This window comes from Amblyraja radiata, chromosome 15 (assembly GCF_010909765.2).
Source record: "Amblyraja radiata isolate CabotCenter1 chromosome 15, sAmbRad1.1.pri, whole genome shotgun sequence".
Classification (NCBI taxonomy): domain Eukaryota; kingdom Metazoa; phylum Chordata; class Chondrichthyes; order Rajiformes; family Rajidae; genus Amblyraja; species Amblyraja radiata.
The window spans coordinates 40,681,629-40,699,534 of NC_045970.1; the positions used below are offsets into that span (position 1 = coordinate 40,681,629).

Genomic DNA, 17,906 nt, shown 5'->3' on the forward strand with positions numbered 1-17,906 from the left:
GGGGGATATGGGCCAAACACATAGGTGAGACTGGTTGGAGAGGCCTTCATCGTCTGTGTGGAACAGTTGGGCCAGAGGCCCTGTTTCTGAGCTATACAATTATATTTGTGAGACCAGCAAATAATGGCGATTGTAACAATTTCCAAAGGCAAAAATTAGTACATTTTAACTGGGGAGAGATCGGAAGATTATGTTCAAAAAGACCTTGAACACAAGTTAAGCAAGCAATCCAGCAAGTTCAATGTTGGGTTTTATTGCAAGCAAATTTGAGTACAAAGAATAAAATTGTTTCGTATGACTTTGCTGAGACCACATATGTAGCACTATAAAGTCACATGACATGGAGACACCCCCTTCAGCCCAACTTGTCCATGCCGACCAAGATACCACATCTAAGCTAGTTCCATTTGCTTGCATTTGGCCCGTACCCCTCTAAACCTTTCCTATCCATGTACCTGTCCAAATGTCTTTTAAATGTTGTTATTGTACCTTCCTCAACTACCTCCTCTGGCAGCTCATTCTATAAACCCTTCACCCTTTGTGTGGAAAAAGTTGCCCCTTAGGTTTCTATTAAATCTCTCCCCTCACGCTGTAAATCTATGCTCTTTAGTTCTTGATTCACCCTACCTTGGGAAAAATACTGCATTCATTCTATCTATTCCCCTCATTATTTTATACACCCCTATAAGATCACCCCTCGACCTTCTGCACTCCAAGGAATAAAGTCCTGCCCTGCCCAACCTCTCCCTTGACAACTATTTCTTTGCTAATTGTACAAACACTTAACCTGACCCTGAGTGATGACTTTTTCACTCCACTATTAAGAGGAGAGGTTGAACACCACAACCAAGAGGGATACAATGTGGTGAACTGTGGAACTAGTGAAACAAGGGGTGGGAGGTTGCAACGTTCACGTGGTCCGCCCTGTTTCAACGAATGCAATCCTGGCATGCACAATCAAATAAGATCAAATAGAACAAGTTGTCCTCCAACTTTAGGCTGTGCACGCCATACGCAAGAAGAAGAAGTGAATCAACTAGGATGGAGAAAAGGGGGATGGGGAGGGATGGGAGGGCGGGGTAAGAGGAGTGTTAGTAGAAGTTACTTAAAATTAGAAAATTCAATGTTTTCACCGCTGGGTTGCAAGCTACCCATGCAAAATGAGGTGCTGTTACTCCAATTTGTGTCTGGCCTCACTCTGGCAATGGAGGTGGTCCAGGAGAGCAAGGTCAGTGTGGGTAGACACAAAATGCTGGAGTAACTCAGCGGGACAGGCAGCATCTCTGGAGAGAAGGAATGGATGATGTTTCATGTCGAGACCCTTGAAATGGTTCGCGACCGGGAGATCCCGTAGGCCTCTGCAGTCTGGGCATATGTGTTGAGTGAAACGGCCACTGACTACTTTTGGAAATGGCCCTCAAATATTGATCGAGTGGAGAAAGGAAGCGTAGTTACACAAAGCAGCGTAAACAAACATCCTCCTTTGGCCCGGCTCAGCGGCACAGAGGAATGTGGTTATTTTCAAACTCCAACAGGAAGGAGTTTAGATTACATTAACCAATGGATCCGCTGGGTATATATAGCCTACATGTCTAGTGCACACAAGCAGCCAAAATAAACCATTCAGAATACATTTACTAATTTAACAGCCTATTGGAGAGGGAACTCTTTAATCTCAGTTCCTTTCTCAGTTGAGTACAAGAATCAGGAAGTCATGTTGCAGTTTGATACAGATTTGGTTAGACTGCTTTTGGAGTATTGTGTGCAGTTCGAGTGTTCCTATTACAGGGAGGTGGGAGAGAGCATAGAAGAATATCACGGACCACATTGACCGAAGGCTAGTTCCTGTAATCTTCTATGAAATGAATTGAAATTTATTTGCTCCTTTCCTCAACTTATTTATTTGCCCCTTTTTTGTGGAACTATTATGTTTTAGCATACAAAACAATGGGTGGCACAGTGAGCACGTACACAGCACCAGAGACTCTTGTTCAATCCTGACCTCAGGTGCTATCTGTGTGGAGGTTGCATGTTCTCTCTGTGACATGGGCGCTCTGGTTTCCTCCCACATCTCAAAGACGTGTGGGTTTGTAGGTTTATTGGCCCTCTGTAAATTGCCCCTAGTGTGTTGGGAGTGGATGAGAAAGTGGGATAACGTAGAACTAGTGTGAACAGGGTGATCGATGGTTGGCTTGGACTCGACAGGCCAAAGGGTCTGTTTCACTTAAACTAAAACCTGACAATAATAAACCTAAACCTACACCTGATCACTCCCATCAATATAACCCCAGAAAGGACGGACCTGGCCAGCCAGCTAGACGGGCAATCCGAATGGTCCCACAGCCCGTGGTCAGTCACAAGCCTCGGGCCTACGCTGCATGTACAGCTCAAGGAAGCGTTTGTAGGCTTGGGTGTCATTGATCGTAGCTTTGACGGCAGCATCTTCCAGCATAGCGTGGGTCCAGGTCCCGAGGGCAGGGCTGAGATCCAGGAAACTGGCCGACAGGAGAGAGAGAGAGAGTTTAGGTTAATTTATTATTTTAGTTCATTATTGTCACGTGTACAGAGGTACCGTGAAAAGCACTTTTTGTTTGTTCAATCAGCAAACATACAATACATGGTTGCAATCAAGCCGTCTACAGTATACAGGTACGGGATACACAATGGCACAGTGGTAGGTTTGCTGTCTCACAGCGCCAGAGACCCGGGTTCAATCCGGTTTACGGATGCTGTCTGTACGGCGTTTGTACGTTCTCCCTGTGATCATGCGAGTTTTCTCCAAGTCCCCTTTTTCTTCCCACATTCAAGACGTACAGGATTGTTGGTTAATTGGCCTATGGAAATTATAAATTGTCCCTAGTGTGTAGGATAGTGCTCATGTACGGGGTGGCTGGCAAGGACTCAATGGACCAAAGAGCCTGTTTCTGCGCTGTATCTCTAAAGTCTAGAGTAAAGTCTGAAGTCAAAAAGGTAAAGGGTAAAACATTTAGTGCAAGGTAAAGTCCGATTAAAGATAGCCTGAGGGTCTCCAATTAGGTAGATGGGAGGTCAGGAGTGCTCTCTAGTTGGTGAGACGACAGTTCAGTAGCCTGATAACAGCCAGGATAAAACTGTCAGTGAGAGATGGTGACTACATGAAGACAACCCCACTCCATCAGCCGATGGGCCACCCGTTACTAGTTACTGACGTAGGAGCCATAGACAACCTGCTGGTTGAATGCAGGGGGTTGAGCGGCATCTGCGGGGGTGGGGAGGGATGGATTAAGTATCATTTGGGGCGAAACCTTAAATTAGGATTTCTCGTGAATATTGCTGGCGAGTGAAGAACTGGCCTGGTTTATTCCCTGGCCCGTGCTGACCTGCAGGAAGCCACTTGTTGCGCCATTTCAGAGGGCAAGTGAGTCAACCACACTTAAACGTTAAGCATCCATGTCAGCTGGGCCAGGTACAGAGCAGGCAGGGCAAATACAGAACAAGACAGCAGATATGGGGCAGGCAGAGCAGATAGGCAGATACAGGCCAGGCAGATACAGGACAGGCAGATACAGACCAGATAGACACAAGACTTGCAGGACAGGTACAGGGTAAACCAGTCAATACTCCTGAAACGCATTGATGAAGCAGGTGAGATTTTACATTAAAGGAATACAGAGTATTGAGAGTAACCCAGTGGGTCAGGTAGGATCTCTGGAGAACATGGATAGGTGATGTTTCTGGACTGGACCCTTCTTCAGACTGAGTTTTTACATAACTTTTTTTTTTCATTCCAGAGGGTGGGATGAGTTTGGAACATCTTTCCTAATCAGTTCAGACACAATGGGTCAAATCACAAAGTGCTGGAGTAACATCTGTGCAGGGAAATGGACAGACAACCAGGTTTGAAGAATGGTTCCAACTCGAAGAATCGTCTGTCCATTCCTTCCATAGATGCAGCTTGACCTGCTGAGTTCCTCCAGCATCGTGTTTTTCTCAGGGTTGCAGTTCCTGGGCTGTGTGCGCGTTTACATTGTCCATGACCTGGGGATACTACTCACTTGGTCACTGAGAGGGCGTCTAGCCGTTCGAACCAGGGCCACAGCATGTAGTCGGTCATGGTCACCGAGTCACCGCCAAAGAACCGAGTCTTCGCTCCGGCCAAATGCTGCAACCAGATAGAGATCAGTGCGGTGCTCCCGAGATCGCGCGTGCACGACTGCCGGTCACGGACAGGCGCGTCCCCACCGGCCTGCACGTGCACGGAGAGGCGCGCCCACGATCATCGCGCTACGGGACCGCGCGTGTACTGACTGTCGGTCACGGGCACGCGCGTACCCGAGACAGCGCGTGCACAGGTGGTCGGTCACGGACAGACGCCCTCCCCCGGATTGCGCGTTCACGGGAAGTAGAGCCAGTCATAAACGCGGCGCGGAGGCGCGCACGGGGCCGCGCGTGCACGGGCTTTTGATACTTTAGGATGCGCGCGCTCCGGGGGGAACCGCGACTGTCGGTGTCGTGCCGCGCACTCCCTGCGACTGTGCGTGCACGAGCAGCCGACGTGGTACTGAGGGAGCGCCGCACTGTGGGAGGGGCAGTACTGAGGGAGCGCCGCACTTTGGGAGGGGCAGTACTGAGGGAGCGCCGCACTGTGGGAGGGGCAGTACTGAGGGAGCGCCGCACTGTGGGAGGGGCAGTACTGAGGGAGCGCCGCACTGTGGGAGGGGCAGTACTGAGGGAGCGCCGCACTGTGGGAGGGGCAGTACTGAGGGAGCGCCGCACTGTGGGAGGGGCAGTACTGAGGGAGCGCCGCACTGTGGGAGGGGCAGTACTGTAGTGTCGTTGCCCTGGGGCGAGGACATCCCATTAGAATTTCCGCAGCCCTTCAGCAGCCCAACACATATAACCCCGGATCCTGGTCCCAGGGTACACTGACTCTCCCTTCATTCACCTGTTCAAAGTAGCCGAGCTTTGACTGGAACTCCTCTTCCAGTTTGGACGTGTCTTCTGATGCTTTTCTGGCCATGGTAATCTTGAAAATGCAACCTATCACCTGTTGACAGAGGTGGAGAGCAGCGTTTAGGATGAATGCACTCTGTCGAACCTCTACAGGTGTGCGGTATGGAGCGCATTGACCAGCTGCATCGTGGCCTGGTTCGGTAACTCGATCACCCAGGAACGAAGGGGATTAAGAGTGGTGGACACTGCCCGGTCCATCACAGGTACTGAACTCCCCACCATCGCACGGTTCTGCAGGAGACACTGCCTCAAAAGAGCAGCCAGCATTATCAGTGGCCCACACCGCCCTGGCCGCGCTCTCATCTCGCTGCTGCCATCCGGAAGAAGATGCAAGAGCCTGCAAACCCTGACCTCCAGGTTCAAGAATAGCTGCTTCCCAGCAACCATCAGGCTCTTTAGTTTAGTTGAGAGATATAGCACGGAAACAGGCCCTTCGGCCATGTCGTGGACCACCGGGTAAATTTTTACATTTACCAAGCCAATTAACCTACAAACCTGCACGACTTTGGAGTGTGGGAATAGGGTGATTTCACGAAAGGTCACTGGAGCGTAAATCCCCACTCACGTGACCGAAATTTTTAACTGGGGGACAAGCGTCACTTCCGGTACATGTTAGTGGATGGGAAAACACGCACTTTCACACCCGTTAAAAACATCGAAAACGGCCCGTTTTTGAGCTGCAATTAAGTGAAGCTCCATTTACCATTTAAATAATCGTAAACTTGCATCTCAGTAAAATTGATTTCCAAACGCATTGAGAGTTTACGATTATTTAAATGGTAAATGGAGCTTCAGAAGCGTGTTCATTTTGCATGTTAAAACCCACCCGAGAACCATGGGCGATTTTGCAATTTTACTGACGGGTTTCTAACTTTTAATACTTTTCATATAACAAATGAATAAAGATAACAAAGTCAATAATGCCACTTTTGATTAAATGCAGCGAGCAAACGCGATAATTCCCGATATTTTGGATCTTTAAATCTCCAAGAAAAAAGTCCGCTAGCACTTCCGCCTTATTTACACCTTCAGCTCGCTCTTGTATTTACCTTAGTTTCTATCTTTTTTTTGGACTGTAAATTTAGGTAGCTGTTCCTCACGGTCACTCCGACTGGCTCACTTAATTGCAGCTCAAAACCTGGCCGTTTTCGATGTTTTTAACGGGTGTGAAAGTGCGTGTTTTCCCATTCACTAACATGTACCGGAAGTGACGCTTGTCCCCCAGTTAAAATTTTCGGTCACGTGAGTGGGGATTTACGCTCCAGTGACCTTTCGTGAAATCACCCTATAAACCGAAGAGAGTGTGTGAGGAAACCCACGCAGGTCACGGGGGGAACGCACAAACTCCGTACAGACAGCACCCGTAGTCTCCAGCAACTCTGCCGCAGCGCCACCGTGAACACAGCACAACACTGACAGCAACTGGGATATTTTACGGACTGTGTCTTTGGTTGCACTATAACTTCAGTTTTGCAATATTATAGTTTCTGTTAATATTATGGTTACTTATAGTATTTATGTTAATAATTGTTTAGTATTTTTGATTGCAAAGTATTTTCTGTGTGTTATTGTATTAGCTGTAAGTAATAATTTTGTGGAAGGATCCCCACCCAAAACATAACCTGTCTATGTTCTCCTGGAAAGCTGGCCCGTCGAGTTATTTTGGCACTATTTGTCTTGTTAATAATCACATTTGTCCTTTTGCCAGCATGCATGACACAGCTATAAGGAGAGAGGGTCAAATTTTAAAGGAGAGGTGCAGGCGACTTTTTTTACACAGAGGCGATGGGTGCCTGGAATGCTCTGCCAGGCACCCATCTGAGAGGCTTTTGAATAGGCAGATTGATTTACAGGGAATGGAGGGCTATGGGTTATGTGCTAGTAGGTAAGAGATGGTCTTGGCATTATGTTTGGCATGAACATTGTGGGCCGAAGGGTCTTTCTTGTGCTGTACTGTTTGTTCTATGTCTATGACAAGGTAAACATGGGTGGCACAGTGAAGCAGCGATAGAGTTGCTGCCGCACAGCACCAGGGACCCAGGTTCGATCCTCACTATGGGTGCTGTCTGTGTGGAGTTTGTAGGTTCTCCCCGTAACGCATGGGTTTCCTTCACAAAGTGCATGTGAAAGTGGGATAACACAGAACTGGTGTGAATGGGTGATCGCTGGTGGGCCTAGACTTGGTGGATTGAAGGGCCTGTTTCCATGCTGTTCCTTTTAATTCTTGACTCGGCGTCATATACCCATGCCCCCCCCCCCCCCCCCCCTCCCCCTCCCTCTGATTCCATCCTCTACCGGCCACCTATAAACATGTCTCCTGGTGCGGTACCTTGCTGAAATGTTCCCACAGCATCTTCTGCCTGGCCTTCTCGTAAGGGTCGGCGTGGAGCAGTCGTCTCTTGGGATAACTCTCATCCAAAAACTCACAGGTGATGGGAGACTCGTAAATCAGCTGGTTGCTGGAGGTCTCCAACACTGGCACCAGGCCCAGGGGGTTCTTTTCAAAGAACCAGTCGGGCTTGTCCAGCAGATTGATGTTGATGGTTTCGTACCTGGAAGACAAAGGAACTGAGAAACTGCTCACAATTAAATGGTGCACAAAGTATCTACACCAGATGCCACCTCAAGAAGACGGCATCTACCATCACGGATCCCGCGATCTGAGCCGCGCCTTCTTCTCACTGCTACTGTCAGTCAGGGGATACGGAAGACTGAAGTCCCACACCACCAGGTTCAGGAACTGCTACTATCCTACAACCATCAGGTTCATGAACCGACTCGTACAACCCTAATCCTATCTCAGCAATGGCACACTACGGACCACTTCTTGCACTCCCTCAATGTCAGCAAGACAAAGGAGATTGTGATTGACATCAAGAAGTGAAGCGGTACACACATCCCAGTCTACATTGATGATGCTGAAGTAGACAAAGTCGAAAGCTTCAAGTTTCCAGGCCATTACTCAAACCAGCCTCCCTTCCATTGACTCCATCTACTCTTCACGCAGCCTCGGCAAGGCCAACAGTGTAATCAAGGATCAGTCGCACCCCAGTCATTCCCTCTTCTCCCCTCTCCCATTAAATAAGGGATACAGAAGTTTGAAAACGCATATCTACAAGTTCAGGAACAAGTCTATGTACCTGTGATGCTGTTGGGTGGTGCCAGCAATGGCTGCCTTGCCAACAGTCTGTCTGCCCCTTTCTTCTTTGTTATTTTTTTAGTATGTGTTAAATGTATGTTTTTGGTGTTCTTTAGCTTGTTTTATGTGGGGAGTGGAGGAGGGGGTTGGGGAGACTTTTTCTAATCTTTTACCTCGACGGAGATACGATTTTTTTTCTGTATCGTATCTCCATCCGCACTCCGGCCTAACATCAAGGAGTTGGCAGCCTTTGCTGGAGACCGACTTCGAGAGCTCCACCGCGGGAGCCTGTAGACTTTAACATCACGGAGACCGGCTTCAGGAACTCCAAGCCGCAGGAGCTTCCACCGCCCCGACGTGGGAGCTTCGATCGCCCCAACGCGGGATTTTTGATCGCCCCGACATGGGGGCTTCGACTGCTGGCTGTGGGAGCTTTGATCGCCGAGATGGATAGTTCGACTGCCCCGACCGCGGGAGAAAAATGAGGGAAGAAAATTAGACTTTATTGCCTTCCATCACAGCGATAAATGTGGGCATTCCGTGTGGTGGATGTTTATGTTAACTTTTATGTAGTTGTGTGTAGTTTTATGTAGTTGCTTTTATTAAATGGCTGCATTGGGAATTCGCTAATCACTGTACCTTAATTAGTACACGCGACAAGTAAAGACCTTTGAAACCTTTGAAGCAAGACACTCATTGTACCAGTTTCCCACCACACTCGTGTACATCTGACAATGGACTTGATTCGACTCGACCTACCCGGAGGAGCACTCCACTAACAGCTGCATCAGGTGAGGTGTATCTCCTTTGACTGAAGCTAAAGCAGCCCTCAAACTACTTTGGGCTGCAAGGGGCTGAGCCCTTCCCTGCTGTGCCTGGAACGAGTTGCAAGGGGTGGTGGTGGAGGCAGACACGACAGTGGTATTTAAGAGGCTCTTGGATATGGATATGCAGAGAATGGAAGGATATGGACCCCGTGCAGGTAGAAGAGATTAGTTTAACTTTGCATCATGTTCAGCACAGACATTGTGGGCCGAAGGGCCTGTTCCTGCAGAAACAATGAACTGCAGATACTGATTTACCAAGGAAAGATACAGAATACTGGAGTAACTCAGATGACCAGGCTGCATCCCTGGAGAACATGGGTAGGTGACGTTTCAGGTTGGGACCTTTCTTCAGGCTGTGCTGTACCATTCTATATTCTATGAGGATCCTAGAAGGTGCAGAATAGTTGAAATCAGAGTGCGTGCACGATCCCAGTCCTCCGGTATGCTGCTTTTTCTGGCTAATTTGTACGCATCATCCTTCGCTTTGATACTATCCCTGATTTCCCTTGTTATCCACGGATGCACTACCTTCCCTGATTTATTCTTTTGCCAAACTGGGATGAACAATTTTTGTAGTTCATCCATGCAGTCTTTAAATGTCTTCCATTGCATATCCACCGTCAACTATTTTAGAATTAATTGCCAGTCAATCTTGGCCAATTCACGTCTCATACCCTCAAAGTTACCTTTCTTTAAGTTCAGAACCATTGTTTCTGAATTAACAATGTCACTCTCCATCCTAATGAAGAACTCAACCATATTATGGTCACTCTTGCCCAAGGGGGCACGTACAACAAGACTGCTAACTAACCCTTCCTCATTACTCAATACCCAGTCTAAAATAGCCTGCTCTCTCGTTGGTTCCTCTACATGTTGATTTAGATAACTATCCCGCATACATTCCAAGAAATCCTCTTCCTCAGCACCCCTGCCAATTTGATTCGCCCAATCTATATGTAGATTGAAGTCACCCATTATAACTGTTTTGCCTTTGTCGCACGCATTTCTAATTTCCTGTTTGATACCATCTCCAACTTCACTACTACTGTTAGGTGGCCTGTACACAACACCCACCAGTGTTTTCTGCCCCTTAGTGTTTCGCAGCTCTACCCATACCGATTCCACATCCTCCAAACTAATGTCCTTCCTTTCCATTGCGTTAATCTCCTCTCTAATCAGCAACGCTACCCCACCTCCTTTTCCTTTCTCTCCATCCCTCATGAATATTGAATATCCCTGGATGTTCAGCTCCCAGCCTTGGTCACCCTGGAGCCATGTCTCCGTGATCCCAACTATATCATAGTCATTAATAGCTATCTGCACATTCAACTCATCCACCTTATTACGAATGCTCCTTGCATTGAGACACAAAGCCTTCAGGCTTGTTTTTACAACACTCTTACCCCTTATACAATTATGTTGAAAAGTTGCCCTTTTTGATTTTTGCCCTGGTTTTGTCTGCCTGCCACTTTTACTTTTCACCTTGCTACCTACTGCTTCTACCCTCATTTTACACCCCTCTGTCTCTACACTCACACATTTAAGAAACCCTTTCCCTTTAACTCCATCCTCCACTATCCCATTCGACACCCCACCCCCCCGTATTCAATTTACACTGACGAAGGGCCTCGACCCGAAACGTCACCCACTCCTTCTCTCCAGAGATGCTGTTAAATTACTCCAGCACTTTGTGCCATTTTCAATATTTAATGAAATGCGGCCAGGCGTAGGCAAAACCTAGCGAGAGCATTGTGGTCAGCATTGACAAGTTCATGTTGCCTCGGCATAGCTGGCCAGCAACATATTGGTAGGAGGAGGATTTCCTGAAATGTTTACAGGATGTGTTTTTAAACCAATATGTAGAGGAACCGACTCGAGGGCAGGCCGCCCAAGACTGGGCATTGTGTAATGAGGAAGGATTAGTTAGAGATCTTGTTGTGCAAGGCCCCTTGGGCAACAGTGACCATAATATGGTGGAATTCTGCATTGGGATAGGGAGTGACAGAGACAAGGGTCCTGAACTTGAATAAAGGAGACTTTGAAGGTATGAGACGGGAATTGGCTAGCATAGACGGGCAAATTATACTTAAAGGGTTGACAATGGAGATGCAATGGCAAAGATTTAAAGACCGAAGGGAAATTGATCATCCCTGTCTGACGAAAAAATAAAACGGGGAAGGCGACTCAACCGTGGTTGACGAGGGAAGTCAAGGATAGTGTTAAATCCAGGGAAGAGGCATATAAATTGGCCAGAAGAAGCGGCAAACCAGAGGACTGGGAGAAATTTAAAACTCAACAGAGGAGTACAAATGGGTTAATTAAGATAGGGGGGGAATTAGCACGAAAAAAAGCTTGCGGGGAATATACAAACTGACTGTAAACGTTTCTTTAGGTATGTAAAAAGGGAAAGATTAGTGCAGACGAATGTAGGTCCCTTACAGAGAGGGAGAGAGGAGTGGAGGAGAGGGAGGAGAGGGAGAGTGGAGTGGGGTAGGGAGAAGGAGAGGGGGCAGCAGTGGGGTAGAGAGAAGAGAACGCATCAGGACTCGGGGCCACTCACCTTTGGCCAGGGCTTTGGTCGACATGCTGCGGGAGAGAAGTTTGGAGAGTCTGGGGAGAAGGCGGCGGGAGCAGATGAGAGCAGAGCAGAGCCGATCCTACGGGAAGAATGTTTCGTGTCATCGGCCTCCGCTCCGCCCCTCGCGCAGGGCCCGGCTCCGCATCCGCTGAGGCAGTAACAGGTTCAGCCAGGAGTACAAAGGAGTTAATTAAGATATGGGTGAAAGAGCATGAAAGAAAGCTTGCGGGGAATATAAAAACTGTCGTATGTAAAAAGGAAAAGATTAGTGAAGACGAATGTAGGTCCCTAACAGTCAGAGACAGGTGAATTTATAATGGAGAAACAAAGAAATGGCAGAACAGTTAAACGAGTACTTTGGTTCAGTCCTCACTAAGGAAGACACAAACAATCTCACGGAAATAACTAGGCGACCGAGGATCTAGTGGGGGGGGGGGGGTACTGAAGGGAATCCACATTAGTCAGAAAATGGTGTTAGGTAAACTGTTGGGACTGAAGGCAGATAAATCCCCAGGGCCTGATGGTCTGCATCCCAGAGTACTCAAGGAGGTGGCCCGAGAAATCGTGGATGCATTGGTGATCATTGTCCAATGTTCTCTCGACTCTGGATCAGTTCCTGTGGACTGGAGTGTAGCCAATGTAACCCCACTTTTTAAGAAAGGAGGCAGAGAGAAAACAGGGAATTGTAATTCAGTTTACCTTACATCAGTAGTGGGGAAGTTGCTAGAGTCGATTATTAAAGATGTTATAGCAGCGCATTTGGAAAGCAGTGACGGATCGGTCAAAGTCGACATGGATTTATGAAGGGGAAATCAAGCTTGACTAAATTTTGGAATTTTTTGAGGATGTAACGTGGAATGGATAAGGGAGAGCCAGTGGATGTGGTGTATTGGGACTTTCAGAAAGCATTTGACAAGGTCCCACACAAGAAATTAGTGTGCAAAATTAGAGCACATGATATTGGGGGTAGGGTATTGACGTAGACAGAGAACTGGTTGGCAGACAGGAAGCAAAGAATAAGAATTAGCGTGTCCTTTTCAAAATGGCAGGCAGAGACTAGTGGGATGCCGCAAGGCTCGTTGCTGGGACCCCCAGTTGTTTACAATATATATTAACGATTATAGGCGAGGGAATTAAATGTAACATCTCTAAGTTTGAGGATGACAAAGCTGGGTGGCAGTGTGAGCTGCGAGGAGGATGCTATGAGGCAGCAGGGTGACTTGGATAGGTTGGGTGAGTGGGCAGAAGCATGGCAGCTGCAGTATAATGTGGATAAATGTGAGGTTATCCACTTTTGTGGCAAGAACAGGAAGGCAGATTATTATCTGAATGGTAGACACAAAATTCTGGAGTAAATCAGCGGGACAGGCAGCATCTCTGGAGAGAATACTCTGAATTGAATTAGGAGAAGGAGAGGTGCAGTGAGACCTGGGTGTGCTTGTACATCAGCCATTGAAAGTAAGCCTGCAGGTACAGCAGGCAGTGAAGAAAGCTAATGATATGTTTGCCTGCATTGCGAAAAGATTTGAGTTTAGGAGCACGGAGGTCTGACTGCAGTTGTACAGGGCCCTGGTGAGGCCGCACCTGGAGTATTGTGTGCAATTTTGGTCTCTTAATTTGAGGAAGGATATTATTGCTTTTGAGGGAGTGCAGGTTTGAGGGAGTTTTTGAGGGAGTTCTTCAGGTTATTTCCCGGGATGGCGGGACTGACATATGATAAAACAATGGGTCGACTAAGCATGTATTCGCTGGAATTTAGAAGGATGAGAAGGGATCTTATAGAAACATATAAAATTCTTAGACGATTGGACAGGGTAGATGCAGGAAAAATGTTCCCGATATTGGGGGAGTCAAGAACCAGGGGTCACAGTTTAAGGCCATTTTGGACTGAGATGAGGATTTCTCCCAGAGAGTTACGAATCTGTGGAATTCTCTGCCACAGAAGGCAGTGGAGGCCAATTCACTGGTTGTTTTCAATAGTGAGTTTGATTAGGTCTTAGTGCGAAGGGAATCAAGGGACATGGGGAAAAAGCCGGAACGGGGAACTGGTTTTGGATGATCAGCCATGATCATATTGAATGTAGCTGGCTCGAAGGACCGAATGGCCTACTCCTGAACCTATTTTCTATGTTTCTATAATCAAGGACAAGTGACACCCCAGTCACTCTCGCTTCTCCCCTCTCCTATCAAGCATGAGGTACAGAAGTGTGAAAATGCATACTTTCAGATTCAGGGACAGTTTTTTCCCAAGATAGATACAAAAGCTGGAGTAACAATGGGTAAGGCAGCATCTCTGGACCCCAAATCACCTATTCCTTATTTCAGGAGATAATGCCTGACCTGCTGAGTTACTCCAGCATTTTCTATCTATCTTCAGCGTAAACCAGCATCTGCAGTTCCTTCCGACACGGTTTCATCCTCGCTGTTATCAGGCAACAGATCCGTCCTCTCACCAACTAGAGAGTGCTTCTGGCCTCCCATCTACCACATTTAAGACTTTTGAACTATCGGACTACTGGACTTTATCTTGCACTAAACATTATTCCCTTTATCCTGTACATAGAAACAAGTCATTCGGACCACCACGTCCATGCTGACCAAGTCATCATACTGGGCTAGTCCCATATGCTTGCATATAGCCCATCACCCTCTAAACCCTTTCTATCGATATATCTGTTCAAATGTATTTTAAAAGTCGTTAATGAATCATGTTCATATATAACATCTATATTACTAAAAAGTCTGTTCTTGACCGGTTTTGGCCATCTGTGCTGCGATTTCCGAGAGAACGCCGCCACCTACGGCCGTCATTTTTGGCCACCTCGCTCAGAGCCCCCCTCTGCCACATGTGTGCCGAGCATTTTTCCAGTCGATGAAAAATGACAGAGATATTAATGATTTTACAAAATTCCCCATTCTCTCTGCTGCCCCTGCTGGCGGCAGGGGGGATGGACTATAAAACCAGGAAGTGGTGTGCCTCATTAGTCTGCAAGCTGGAGGAAGGCAGAGGGTCACGTTTCTCTGAGATGTGAATAACACTGAACACATTTCCACACAACTGTGAGTAAGTACCCTTAATGTGGTTTGAAAATGAAAATATGGTTAAAGTAAAAAAAGCACTGCCTGCAAATGGTTGTTTGGGGAGTTTCGGTTGAAATAAAAAGGCACTCTATCCCCCCCCCCCCTCTCCCCCCACCCCCTTCTCCTCTTCCCCCCCCCCCCCCCTTCTCCTCTCCCCCCCCCCCTTCTCCTCCTCACCCCCTTCTCCTCTCCCCTCTCCCCTTCTCCTCTCCCCTCCGCCCTTCTCCTCTCCCTCCCCCCCTTCTCCACTCCCCCCCCCTTCTCCTCTCCCCCCCCTTCTCCTCTCCCCCCCTTCTCCTCTCCCCCCTCTCCTCTCCCCCCTCTCCTCTCCCCCCTCCTCTCCTCCCTCCTCTCCTCCCTCTCTTTCTCCCACTCCTCCCCTCCATCACCGTCCCTCCCCCAAACCCCCCTCCCCTCCACACACCCCTACCCCCTTCCCTCCACCCTCCCTGCTCCCCACCTCTCCCCCTCCCCTCACCTCTCCCTCTCCCCCTCCCCTCTCCCCTCACCCCCCTCTCTCTCTCCTGCCCTCCACCCCCACATTTCCCCTCTCACCCACCCTCCCTCTTCTCCTCCTCGCCACCCCCTCTCCCTCTTGCCCCTCTCTCTGTGTATCTGCCCCTTCTGTCTCTGCCCTCACTCTCTACCCCCCCCCTCCCCCTCCCCCCCCCCCCCATCTCTAGATGTGACTGCAAGTTGGGGGCTATGCGTCAGTAGATAGGGTGGTTATGGGGTAAAAGGAGCAAATTAATAATATTAATATAATATCAAGGGGGGTAATTAGCGTGAGGGGGGGGGGGATAGTTAGTGTGTGTGACGCTGCATGCCGCCTCCCCCCCCCCCCCACACACAACCGCACGTTGGGGGAACAGACCCAACGGGTCTGCACTTGGTCTAGTATATAATAAAACCCATAACTAATTTTAGCTCTTTACTTACAAAGTTCTCATTTTTTCTCCATATCGTCCAGTCTGTTTGTCGCCTCGCTTCTCCATACATGGGTGTCTGTGTTCTCCCTCCCTTCCTCTCACTACCCCCCATCTCTATCCTCTCTCTATCCCTCTCTCTCTCCCTCTACTTATCCCTCCCTCTCTATCTCGCCCCTCCCTCTATCCCCCCCTCTCACTATCCCTCTATCCACCTCCTCTCTCTATCCAGACCTCTATCTATCCATCCATCCTCTCTCTATGTTTCACCATCTCTCTCTATCCCTCTTCCCTCCCCCTTTCTCATTACTCCCCCCCCCCCCCTCTCTATCCCATCCCTCTCACTCTACATCCCCTCTCTTTATATCCCTCTCTCTATCTTTCTATTCCTCCCTCTCTCCATTCATCCGACTTTCCCTCCCTCCCCCCCTCTCTCTATCCCTCCCACCACATGTCATCTCTCGCCCTTTCCCGTCCGCACCCCTGGACGCGTTGCCATGGCACCGTATTTCTTCGGTTAATGAGATCGAATAGTAAATCGGGGTCCTGGCAGAAACAGCCAATCGCACGAAAGGATGCTGTCGCTTGGCAACGGCTTGGTTTCAAGCCTGGGAGTAAGGCGGAGGGAGTGAGTGAGAGAGGGAGTGAGAGAGAGGGAGAGAGAGAGGGAGTGAGAGGGAGTGAGATAGAGGGAGAGGGTGAGGGAGAGGAGGGAGATAGAGGGAGATAGAGGTGAGAGGGTGTGAGGAGAGAGGGAGGGAGTGAGAGAGGGAGTGAGAGAGAGGGAGTGAGAGAGGGAGGGAGTGAGAGGGAGAGAGGGAGAGGGAGTGAGAGGAGAGTGAGTGAGTGAGAGACCGAGAGGAGGGGGAGTGACAGGTTGTGAAAGAGAAGGAGGTAGTGAGAAAAGAGTGAGTGAGAGGAGAGGGTGAAGGATTGAGAGAGAGGGGAGGGACAGAGTGAGTTGCGGGGGGGGGAGGTGAGAGAGCAGAGGGAGAGAGGTTTAAGCGTGAAGGGGACAGAGTGTAGAGAGAAGAAAACGGAGTGTGGGCAGAGGAGGAGAAGGGAAGGGGAGGGAGTGAGGGCAGAGGAGGAAGTGAGGGGTGGTGTGGGGACTCAGGAAAGTGGAGGGGAGGGAGGGAGAGTGAGGGGCAGGGTGGGAGAGCTAGTGAACGAGGGGAGGTGCAGAGAGGAGGGAGTGAACTGAGTGAGGAGAGAGACTGAGAAGAGAAGGAGTGAGTGTCGGAGGAGGGTGGGTAAACTGTGGACTGAGAATGGGGGGGGGAGTGTGAGTGAGAAAGTGTGACTGGGGCTGAGACAGCTGCGATCGTCTACCTGTCCCTCACACTCACCCTTGCCCTGTCCATCACACTCGCCCTCGCACTCACCTGTCGACCCAGCCATCTTGGGAATATCCTCGGCTGGTGAGAGAGCTGGCAATGCAGAACAAAGATACCCTTACACTCAGGTGAGACCCTCCACAGAACCATGAACATTTTGTTTACGGCCTTCGCTGTTGAGGAAGAACTTCTAGAAAATGGCTGGGGAAGGAGGTGTGTGGCTGTAGCTGTGGACTGGGCAGCCTGACCCATCAAGAAGGATGTTCGGCCCATTGATACTGTACTGGCACCATACAAGAGCGATCCAGCTAGATGCAATGTCTAGACCTCCAAATTATCTCCTTTCAGATTCTAATCAATTCACCACCAATTGATTCTCAATTGTCCATTCCAGACCATAACCATTTGTGTAAAATGTTGTTTTTCATGTTGCTAGTGACTCCCTTCACATTTATTGATATAATGTGGAGATCAGCATGAGTTCAGCATTTAGAAATGTTAGAAATAAGAGCAGGTTCAGGCCATTCTGCTCCTCTAGCCTCATTCACCATTCAACTAGAGCATGAATGATCTTCCCCCATCAATCCCCTTAACCCGTGATTCCTTCCATATCCAGAAATCAATCATTCTGTCCTTCAAACTTCTTTTTAATTGATCTCCTTCACTTTCACAATTGTGTAAAATTCAATTGTGTAAAACGGTCAAGAGTCAAGAATCAAGAGGCCCGGGATCGTTGGAGCGAGTGGAGGAGGGTCAGGGCTGTGAGTATATAAATCGAGCGCGGGGCTTGCTTTTACAGAGGCCCGGGATCGTTGGAGCGAGTGGAGGAGGGTCAGGGCTTTTACAGAAATCTGTAACATTCCACACTCCATAGGGGGGGTTCTGGTTGAAGCCGCTGATTGGTGGAAGCAGACTAGAGGAAGCAGCTATGTGTTCAAAAGGGAACTGCAGATGCTGGAATATCGAAGGTACACACAATTGCTGGGCAATTCCTTCGCTCCATAGATGCTGCTGCACCCGCTGAGT

At 48.7% G+C, this 17,906-nt stretch overlaps 2 protein-coding genes and 1 long non-coding RNA gene across 6 annotated transcripts in view; 1 reads left to right on the forward strand and 2 right to left on the reverse strand.

The window, feature by feature from the left end:
- Positions 1–233: 233 nt before the first annotated feature.
- Positions 234–980, reverse strand: LOC116981289. Its single transcript, XR_004414203.1, has 2 exons — positions 742–980; positions 234–702 (listed from the first exon to the last, which is right to left on the reverse strand). It is a non-coding gene; the product is annotated as an uncharacterized LOC116981289 (long non-coding RNA).
- A 658-nt stretch (positions 981–1,638) lies between these two features.
- On the reverse strand, positions 1,639–16,944 carry gsto1 (glutathione S-transferase omega 1). The gene is made up of 7 exons (XM_033034468.1): positions 16,893–16,944; positions 11,519–11,568; positions 8,891–9,006; positions 7,322–7,568; positions 4,925–5,026; positions 4,035–4,141; positions 1,639–2,495 (listed from the first exon to the last, which is right to left on the reverse strand). Exons 1-7 carry the CDS (start codon positions 16,942–16,944, stop codon positions 2,351–2,353), a joined length of 819 nt encoding a protein of 272 aa, XP_032890359.1. The 3' UTR covers positions 1,639–2,350.
- cfap43 (cilia and flagella associated protein 43) overlaps positions 16,540–17,906 on the forward strand; it is an 87,438-nt gene continuing 86,071 nt past the window's right edge. For 3 of the 4 annotated variants that reach the window (XM_033034191.1, XM_033034192.1, XM_033034193.1), the window contains exon 1: positions 16,750–17,008. In XM_033034191.1, coding sequence (XP_032890082.1) covers positions 16,980–17,008 — 29 coding nt within the window. In that variant the 5' untranslated portion in view covers positions 16,750–16,979. Of the gene's footprint in view, positions 17,009–17,906 lie in introns of all 4 variants that reach the window. The other variant, XM_033034190.1, reaches the window with a different exon arrangement.